This window comes from Haemaphysalis longicornis, unplaced genomic scaffold (genome assembly GCF_048455015.1).
Source record: "Haemaphysalis longicornis isolate Haplotype H1 unplaced genomic scaffold, Haemaphysalis longicornis Haplotype H1 scaffold_8, whole genome shotgun sequence".
Classification (NCBI taxonomy): domain Eukaryota; kingdom Metazoa; phylum Arthropoda; class Arachnida; order Ixodida; family Ixodidae; genus Haemaphysalis; species Haemaphysalis longicornis.
The window spans coordinates 122,160,199-122,170,715 of NW_027526445.1; the positions used below are offsets into that span (position 1 = coordinate 122,160,199).

Consider the following 10,517-nt stretch of genomic DNA (forward strand, 5'->3'; position numbering starts at 1 on the left):
TGGTCTGCTCCTGCTTGCTTGTGCAGCAGGCTCGATTGCGGTGTCCACTGTGACCTTTTCAATGTTGGTGAGTGGGTGGGCAGGCGCAAGAGGGCTTTTTCCATCCTACTAGGCGAAGGGATGGAATATACTTTTTATTCCCAATAGCTCATGCGTCCGATCCATACCAGCTTCACGCTGTGACCACCCAGTAAAGCTGCACAAAGGGCGTGGCCACTCCCCTTGCTAACATTTTTTCACAGTAATGCCAGATGCATTGTTGTGTTTACAGCTCTAGCATGTCGTCACGGGTGAAAAATGATTTTCAAACCTCCCGCAAAAAGTAAAAACGGCGCTATTCGGACGACTGACATCATCTGGCATGTTCATTGGAAACTCCTTTTTCGGTTTCGTCACTATTTGTTTGCATTTCACGTGGGTAGACGGCGTCGCAAGTGAAATTTGAACCCAGGGTAGGGGGGAGTTGGGCGAAAATGGCGTACGGTTTCACTGCGCGCGCTGCAAAGGCGGACAGCGGTTTCAGGGACTTCGGCCACTGCTGCTGTCGATTGTTTTTTACCCCAAAGCAGTGATGACTCCAGCAACGATGTGGATTTTTCAGATTTTAGTTCCGACGAAGACTCCCATTCATTCAACAGCCTCAGACTTTAACAGGTGCTGCCAGGGAAGGTTCGTATTTGACTTCGCGCTATATTTATAAAACAAAATCTGCCTAATATCTGACGACTGCGTCATTACTTTCATGTGTAGGGTGTGGACAACGTGCGGCGGGGATATTTTGCCTAATGCACCATGCCTTATCACGTTATCACCATAAAGATAGCCTGGCACTGGTGTACTATTAGCGCTGTGGAGCGACGCATGCTAAATTTATTTTTCTTGGGTTTTTACCACTGCAGTGATAAGGATTTGGTGCGAGAATGCAAAAAAAAAAACATGCTTGGATGAATATTTTAGAGACTCTCGAGTGGCTCCGCAGTGGCACAGCCATCACGGCGGTTAGGTTGGTGGGTCCGAAAAAATCCGGAACTTGGTGTACAGCGTTGATGCATATATTGAATCATAGCTTAGAAATGTAGAAACATTTCGTATATCTTAGAATTCCTAAAATAATTTTTAGGCTCAGTAAAATCTCCTATTTTTGTTTTGTGTATACTTTTTTCTGCAATTTTTTTTTTTTTTTTTTTTCTTCGTTGACCAATCAACTGCCAATAATTACACCTTTCACACAACTGCTGTTGTGTGGTTGAAAAAGAAATCTATAAACTACAATTTCATGCATAGCAATGCTAAACGTGTCCAGTAGCGCAAGAGAAGAAGAAAAAAAAGTTTTCTGGAAGCACTCAAAATCGGCCATTTTTCCCTCGTCAAAAATCTTTGGACAAAGATAAAGCATATCTGTGTTGTAGGTTGTTCTTCTGGAAGCCTTTGTAGTGTGCTGTCACTTGAAAAAGGCACTCCCTCTGACTGGTGATTGGTGGTACTCCTGTCGCGCAGCGGAGACACCTCCGCGGGTGGTGCGGATGTTCCGGGTGACGCGTGACGGGGAGCCCGATAGGCTGGCCTCGTGTGGGGTGGAGAACCACTGGCTGCTCTGGCACGGGGCCCAGCCCTGCAGCCTGCTGGGCATCTTGGCCACGGGCCTGGAGCCGCGGCCTCTCGTCGGCCACTGGCTGGCCGACCACCAGGCCAAGGTGAACACTTTACTACTCACTGGGCTGTCACTGGAAGCCGATTCCATCGCTTTGCGATACGGGTGTGCGAAAACTCGAATATGATTCGAATATAAATCGAGTAGTACCTCCGTGAATAATTCAATTTGCGAATCGAATATCTGCTATTCGTTTTTTCAAATAGTCGGAGTGGAGTTTTCGAATGTTTCCTGGCTTTGCGAAAGAGAGACGTCGGCGCACACAAATGCACTGCTGCTACACCGTCTGCTGGGCAAGTTTCATCAAAATCTCGCTTTTGATGAATCTGCGATTGCGTCAATAAGATGTCTCTTTTCTGTTGTTGTTTTTTTTTCCCAAGTTGTTGCTGTCGACCTCCGTGCCTTTGACTCTGGCCACCATTTTGAATTCTGCTACCAGATATTTACACATTAGGGCAGCTTCCGGTAAGACCACCGCCATTTCGACAGCGATTCCGTTAATTTAAAATCAAAAGTGGTTCTGGCTGTTTCTAATGCAGTTGGTGTATGGTTACTGCGTGTTTACTTGTTTGTTAGACCACAGTGGATAGCGCAGGTTTGTCCACAGTGACTGCAGTGCGAGCTTTTCTTCCGCTACACATTATTCACGCCTCACGCTGCCCACTGTTGCAACCGGGCGGGGGCTCCCGATCCTTTCTCCGTGGCCTCCAACATACGATGGGTAGCGTGTATGAAGCGAGCGGCCAGCCGGTGTTGCAGCCGAAGAGAAGTCCAGAGCAGTAGGGTAACGTAACTGTTTACTTCATAGCGAGAGGTGAGCCGAAGCCAAAAAAACATACAATGCCCCGACGGGCGAGGTTACAATACAGGACACGAGCAGAGCGACCGCATGGATTCGCTGCTCCGACAGGAATGATTATCAGCGTTTGTGCTGCTTCTTTTATACCCAAAAAAACGCCCCCAAGAGTAACACGCCACGAAATCATAGACACACACACGCACAGTCTTTCCAAGATCGCGAGTCATCTTCGCCCCTCGTGGCGTACGAGAGAGGGGGGGAGAGTGTCCTTGAAAGGTGCCGGGGTCGCGCTATCAACTCTGATCGCGCTGATAGCGAAACGTCTAAGCCGGGAAGGTCAAGGCGACACGCAGGTGCCGGAAGGGTGTGGCGAACGTCGTGGCTTTGCACGTGGAAGCTGACAGCTGCCGGAGGTGTGTTGCAAAGCGAGGTGACTGACCCAGCATGTCGAGACACGAAAGTACGATTCACCAACACGCGGCCGCACATGGTCGATTCCCACGTGGTCGCTGGTGCGGGAAAACACGTGTTGCTGGCCGAGTCGTAACAGCTTCTCCGCCGGGGGTCCGAGATCCCGATGGATAAGGGTCTTCAACCGTTGTCCGGAGGGATACTTTCGCAGTGAAGTGCTCAGCAGACGCTCGACTCCAGGCCTGGGCTGTACGACACCGTGCTGGAGCTTCACAGGGCCGATCACTGGACGAGACGTGGCGCCCCAAGAACGTCTCTGGATTGGTCAGGCTAGCAACAGAACAACACAGCAAGACACAACCGCATCGCCGGCAAGTGCGAAGACCAATCCACACTGAAGATCTACCAGGCTTTTAGTTGCGAAAAAAATACGCTCATAACTATCTACACTAGTTATTTTTTTGCCCAGCAGTACTTTAGACAAGTGCACAAACCTGAAAGGTGACATTTCGCGAGATTGGAAATGTCCCACACACACAAAAAAAACGTAATCATAAAGGGCGAAACCTGCTTCAGGAAAAACAAAGAAATGTGAGAAAGTCAGGCGTCAACAGGCCATTTCTCGCGCCGAGAGCTGCGACTTGAGCTCTCGTCAATGCCTTGAGCTTTTCCCTTTCTGTATCGCACTTTAGTTGCAGCCGTTCTCTCAACGCTGCTGTGACCGCGTGAAATGACACCGGTCGCCTTGTTCGAAAAAGGCTGAGCGCGCGGAGGATCGAGCGGGATTTTCCCCCGTTCATACGTTAGGCGCGCACTGCTTCTAGGCGGCGTTCCCTCGACGCGATGCGAGCTCACAGCTTTGCTCGCACTAAAACACGCGCCACAATTACGCGCTGAAGTTTTTGCTACCTCTTTGTTGCTCGCCTTTTTACGAACGCGTTTGGCGAACGAACCTCGGAACGCGTTTACGTTCACTCCTCTAGGTTGGTCGGTTCCAGACTTCGGTTCAGCCACAGGCGACACCGGAACCTCAACTAGCTCAGCTGATGTTGTCCTAACGACGGGAGCATCAGCTGGGAGTGAAACGGGCATGACGAGCCCATTAGACACCTTGCAGTTCCCAACAGTCACTACCTCGTCGTCCCTCGCGCTTTCAGCGACAACTTCGGCACGCGAAAACCGAAGCGTGTTTCCGTTTTCCTTCCTTCCTGCCAGAACCACACTACACCTAGGCTGCCCTGTCTCAAAAGACGGCTCAGTTGCCCGCGAACTGCGCGCGTTCGGGTCGACAACCGTTTTCAAGGGTTCCCGTGATCTAGCGCACTTTGAACATGGCGACGAAACATCTCCGCTCACCGTAGGGGCCTTACACACAGTGTACTTACGCTGCCCTCCGTCTTGAGCCTCTGGAAATACCCAATCATCGCTTTCTGTCTGAGTTTCGCCATTCCTCACAGAGGTGGCGACCCTATCGTTACTCGAGCTCTTCGCAGCGAACCTAGCTGGTTCTTTCCTCGGCAGTTTCTCAAAATTGTACCCCTTTTCCCTTAACAGCTGATCTGACCTGTTCGAGAATAGGTACTTGTACTCCGGAAGTAGTTGTGGGGATACCGCTGCCTGCGTCACAAGTTCACCAAACGGACCTCCGATGCTGACCTTAGCAATCGGCAGACGAACGTTTCGTGCACCTACGGCTGGTTTCACCCAAACATACTGCCCAGTTAGCTGATCCGGTTCGACGTACGAAGGGTGCACCATGTCTACCGTCGCCGCGGAGTCACGAAGAACTCGGCACGGTTTACCATTGACGACTAGCTCCCGTACGTACGGCTCTAGAAACTGCCTGCTGTCCTCACTCTGATCTAGTACGTGAAATACTAGTTTTCCCTTCTTACAACTGGCAGCAAAATGTCCCGTCTCGCCGCAGTTGTAACATGCAGCCTGTCGGCGCGCCTCGAAAGCTTTCTTTCTGCGCTGGTCCTCAGCGTCTGCTGCTCTCTCTTTGTTATCGTGGCCAGTTTCTCTATCCACGAGAACGACTTCGCTTGCCCCACCGTCTTCCCGGGGAGCTCTGCCTTTCGGCCCTGACTTATCAGGCCTCGGCCTGAACTCTTTTTGGCCGTCTGTCGGCCTCTGCGCACCTCGACGTGCGACGAACTCGTCGGCTAGCTGAGCTGCCTGATCCACAGTTTTTACCCCTGGCCTATCTTGCACCCAGAGTCTTAGGTTCTCTGGTAGACGGCGGTAAAACTGCTCAAGACCGAAGCACTCAACTACCTTGTCGTGCTCTCCGAAAGCCTCTGCCTCTTTGAGCCACTCTTCCATATTTGCCTTCAGCTTGTAGGCGAACTCCGAGTACGACTCGCCCCTAGCTTTCTCGGCTTCACGGAACTTCTGGCGAAACGCCTCTGCTGACAGCCTGTACTTACGCAGGAGGCTCGACTTGACTTTTTGGTAGTCCTCCGCCTCCTCCTTTGGCAAGCGGGCCATCACGTCGGATGCCTCACCTGGCAAAAGCGTAAGCAGCTTTTGCGGCCATGAGTCTCGGCTAAACTGGGCCCTCTCACACGTACGCTCGAAGTTGACCAAAAAAAGACCGATGTCTTCTCCTACCTTGTAGGGTCGCATTAGGTCACACATTCGTAGCGTAGGTCGCTCAGTCGCCGCAGACTGCGCGCTGCTGCCACTCTGATGTCTAGGTCGAGACGCCTCGACGTCTAAACGCTTCATTTCCCGCTCATGCTGTCGCTCCTGTTCTCGCCTTCTATCCTCGCGTTCCTCTTTCTGCCTCTCGAGCTCCTGTTCTCGCTTTTTCTCCTCGCGTTCCTCACGCTGGCGCTCAGCCTCTGCAGCCAGACGTTTAGCGGTCTCCCTGTCATTGATCGTCTCAATGCACTCGGACAGCTCGTCATCGTCAGCCCCAACAGCGAGTATAGCCTGTATCAGCTCTGGCTTTCTCAGCGCGTCCGTAACATCCAAGCGCAACTCTTTTGCAAGCTCCAACAACTGCGGTTTTTTCAACACTTTCAAATTCATGGCCGGTCTAGAGTACTGCTTTCCCACTGTTCCAAAAATTGTTTTGCGCGAATAACCCACGCGACAAAAACACACGCCCTACCAGCTATCCTCAGAAGCCTGGTAAAACTCAGTGAAGAAAAGTCCCGCACTCACCCTTGACCGCCGTGAATTCTGCGAAGTCCGAAGCCGCCTTGACGTCCGTTGTGTTGGGTCTCGCACCGCTGGCTCCAGGTGAAGTTGTCATCCGACCGCTGCCAACCAGTTGTTGCAACCGGGCGGGGGCTCCCGATCCTTTCTCCGTGGCCTCCAACATACGATGGGTAGCGTGTATGAAGCGAGCGGCCAGCCGGTGTTGCAGCCGAAGAGAAGTCCAGAGCAGTAGGGTAACGTAACTGTTTACTTCATAGCGAGAGGTGAGCCGAAGCCAAAAAAACATACAATGCCCCGACGGGCGAGGTTACAATACAGGACACGAGCAGAGCGACCGCATGGATTCGCTGCTCCGACAGGAATGATTATCAGCGTTTGTGCTGCTTCTTTTATACCCAAAAAAACGCCCCCAAGAGTAACACGCCACGAAATCATAGACACACACACGCACAGTCTTTCCAAGATCGCGAGTCATCTTCGCCCCTCGTGGCGTACGAGAGAGGGGGGGAGAGTGTCCTTGAAAGGTGCCGGGGTCGCGCTATCAACTCTGATCGCGCTGATAGCGAAACGTCTAAGCCGGGAAGGTCAAGGCGACACGCAGGTGCCGGAAGGGTGTGGCGAACGTCGTGGCTTTGCACGTGGAAGCTGACAGCTGCCGGAGGTGTGTTGCAAAGCGAGGTGACTGACCCAGCATGTCGAGACACGAAAGTACGATTCACCAACACGCGGCCGCACATGGTCGATTCCCACGTGGTCGCTGGTGCGGGAAAACACGTGTTGCTGGCCGAGTCGTAACACCACGTGCTTCCGAAGAATGCCTCATTGTGGTCCATGATTGTGGTTGTGCCGTGTTTTCGTGTCCTGTGGTTCATGCCTGCAAAGTGCTTGTAACGAGGCGCTGCATAGTCGTTGCCTATGATTGCAGTAAGCAACTCCAGTGCAAGTCGTCGTCTTCCTCCTCCTCCTCCTCCTCCTCTTCTCTCTCTCTCTCTCTCTCTCTCTCTCTCTCTCTCTCTCCCTCCCTCCCTCCCTCCCTCCCTCCCTCCCTCCTCAATGCATTTCACGCGTTTTCAGGATCCCTGGAGTACCGCTGATGCAAGTTGAAAAGTGCGTTTTCTTTGTTAAGGAAAAACGTCATGTCTCCCGAACATTTGAAGTAGCTTCTACTTATACACATAAACCTATGATAAATCGAGGCCTGTAAAAAATATATATATTAATAATATTTGATGTTTGATTACATATACAGCTTTTTTTCCTAATTTGTTTGATATTCGATTCGATAGGCAGTATTTGGCATTCGGGCACCCCTACTTTTTAGTGCCCCAGTCATGCAGTTGTGGCATTGTGGGGTGCTGGCTTTGCCTTCTGTTTAGCGAAGTTGGGAACTGACTGGGCTGATTGGTCTGGAATTGAGGGGAAAAAAACGGCGTGAAAGTGACCCGCCCTGTTTGTTTTGCGCTTCCTCTTTTTTACCTTTTCAGCTGTGCATGTAAGCTGTCTGTTCCCTCTATCCCATTTTGTTGCGACTTGTGTGACTGCCGGGACATTGAGCGAGTGGTGTGCAAAAGGGGGGCGGGGCGTATTCCAGTGGCAGAACTGGTGTGGGGCTCCTTGCCTGCCTCTCACGGGTGCGCTTCCTTCCTTCCCTCGACGATTGTGCAGGGCATCTGCCTGGCTGACCGTTTTGAACAAGCACGCCGACTATGCCACTCCACAGCACCCGGTCCCAAGTACATGCTGCTTTGCGAGGTGGGTGCCAGTCCGGTCCTCCTCATTTGGGGCTCTCCCGTGGCTGTGGGGTTGCAGAAGTGGAGACTGGGATGGTGTGTAGTTGACGTAATCGGAGCACTGGGCTTTTGGGCCCACCACAAGCTGTGGATACTTTAGTTGCACTTTCTCCTTTCTGCGTTCAGCTGCCCGTTGTTATTTTTCAGCCCTTGTTTTTTATGTCGCACATGAATTCTAGGTTCCTGATAAAAGCCCGCATAGCTGTACCCGCTTCTTTTATAATTAGAAGCAGCTGTTTGAAGGGGAATTTGTCAAAGAACAATCGCTGCCCTTGCATTTCTGCTTGCGGACTCTTGCGCACGGTTGTACGCATGCCAAGTGTTCTGGTTGGGGTGGTCGATAATTTCTGCCCCTAAACTGTGCAAGCCGAGAATCTGACACTGTTCTAACCAGTGCCAATTGGCCGATTCTAAGTGCATCAAGCAAAGGCTGGAAGCCTTGTTCTGGGCATGCAAACTTAACCCCTGCCAAGTCCAGATAGCGTTGTGTTTTACCAAGTGTTTGTTCCTGTCTGGTCCAGGTTGCCCTGGGCCGGTGTCGGGACCTGGACCTGGGGCCGTCTGGAAACACAGAGCCCGGCTCCCCGGGAAGTCATGAGAGCACCCGTGCACTGGGCCGCTGGCAGCCACACGTCCTGGGCACAGTCACATGGCACAGTGAGTGCAAGGGGGTCACAGTTTGTCTCCTGTTGTCTACCTCGAATGAAAGGCTCGCTCCTGGCTGATCAACTTACTCAGTGTGCTGTGAAGTTGCCTGACAAGAGAAACAGCGCGACTGTAATAAATTAAGCCTCGCCTAGAAACCTGTTGCATTTTGTACGAGCGGCATCTCAAAGGATTTCAAGAGGGAAGATTTTGATTCGATCGGTGAGCTGGAAGTAAATATGCTTGAACTCTTTCTGCGAGGTGCAGTGCATCAGAAAGTTTCCCTCGTGTATCGAAATGGGTGTAGTTGGCAGTTTGGGGTTCATAGCCATGCTATTCGCCTACTACAACAGTCCCAAGACGTGCAGTCCCGCTGTTGATCGGCTGTAGTTGAGAGGTGGTGGTCGGGTCACCAACGGAGGCGTCCTCTCCCTCTTCTCCCCCCACTCGCAGGTTCCACGGTGCCCCTGGGCCCGAGCGACAAGGCAGAGCCCCATCAAAGCCCCCTCAATTACAATGAGTACGTAGTCTACAAGCCGGCGCAGGTGTGTCTTCGCTACCTGTTGGAGTTTGAGGACTGAGGCGGCGGCCACCGGGAGACGAGAACAAGACGGGCCACACACCCACACACACACACACACCTACACCTTTTTAGACGGGGCCCGAGGACAGGGCCCTTCTCTGACACACCAGGGAATGTACTGAGCGTCTGGTGGCTCCTCCTTGCCAGCGAGTGGGGGGGTTACAGCAGCAGCAGATTACTACTCTCTCATCGTCGTTCATGGCCATTGGGACACACATTACTTCATTGTGCTGGAACAGTCTAATTGCGCGCACTCCACAACTCCTCCTCCTCCTCCTCCTCCTCCTCCTCCTCCTCCTGCTCCTCCCTCTCTTCTTGTATGTACAGCCCAAAGCCGCCGATTAGCCGGCTTTGGCAGCAACGAGAGACTGCCTCTTCTCGAAATATTCAATAAAATGTCAGACACGAGTGACTCTGCCTCTCTCTGCGTGCGTGTGCTTGCTTCCCGCCTGCGTGAAGCCTGTTGGTGCAGGCTTGTGCAGGGCGTGTGTTGATCGGGCCCAAGTGGGGTGTGCTGTGGACTACTGTGGACTACCAGCAAAGTGCAAAACTCCCATGGAAGTTGACACAATCCGGGAGCAAAGTGTACTCTCAAATCGTGGGATATCTCTCTTTTCCAGGAAGGCATTTCTGCAGCTTGGTGCGAGTGCAGCCAAGTATTGTATTCTGCAGTTCAAAAAAAAAAGACAGTTTGGCATCTCTGGAACTTTCTTTCACATTGTGGAAACTGAAATGTAGTCTTTTGTTTTCCTGCCCAGAGCAGCTTTTGAGCAGTTCCCGGGCAGTCCTAGACTGCGCTCATGTAACACCTTCTATGTGCAAATAAAATACAGCTGGTCTCTAGCAGTTCTGGTCAGCCGAAAATGAAAAATCGAGACCAATTGTTGGAGAGTAAGAGATTTGATCTTGATGGAGCAGAGGCGTGTGGCGAAGTTCACCCTCTGTGAAAGGTTCTGCTGACTGACAGTGGGGAACATTTGGTGCAAAGTTAGCACTACAGTAAGACCTCGTTACAAGAGACGCTTATAAGACATTTGAATGAAGACTGGTTGGTTGGTTCTATGTTAGCGACACCACATACAAGAGACCTTGGTTACAAGATTCATGATTCTCAAGTCCTATCAATGTCTCTAGTACGAGGTTTTGCTGTACAAGCAATGTATGGCTCTCCACTAGTTTGTAGCATGGCATGTGTAGCCGTAGTGGTACTAGTTGCATTGGTCACTTCTACAAAATTCTATGCATGAATGTGCTGCGTTGCTTCATTTGTGAAGCATTTGGCGCAGACTTGCCAACTTGCCTTAATTGTATCACTCGCCCATTATAAATGATTGTGCGCGTTGATGGCAGTCTCGGGTTATGGCAAAACTATGCCTGCATGAATTTCAACGTCTGGAACAAAGCAAGCAGAGATGGCTCCATTTTTTGGCCCATCAACTGATGCCTGGGATTGAGGACCAAGATTAGTGG

The 10,517-nt window shown here is 51.5% G+C and overlaps 1 protein-coding gene across 3 annotated transcripts in view; it reads left to right on the top strand.

Annotated features, from left to right (window-relative positions):
- The window catches only part of LOC144148971 (uncharacterized), an 84,097-nt gene extending 74,638 nt beyond the window's left edge, over window positions 1-9,459 (top strand). For all 3 annotated transcript variants that reach the window (XM_077680488.1, XM_077680490.1, XM_077680489.1), the window contains exons 46-49: window positions 1,498-1,694; window positions 7,695-7,781; window positions 8,341-8,476; window positions 8,918-9,459. In XM_077680488.1, coding sequence (XP_077536614.1) covers window positions 1,498-1,694; window positions 7,695-7,781; window positions 8,341-8,476; window positions 8,918-9,045 — 548 coding nt within the window. In that variant the 3' untranslated portion in view covers window positions 9,046-9,459. The remainder of the gene's footprint in view (window positions 1-1,497; window positions 1,695-7,694; window positions 7,782-8,340; window positions 8,477-8,917) is intronic.
- Window positions 9,460-10,517: the final 1,058 nt, after the last annotated feature.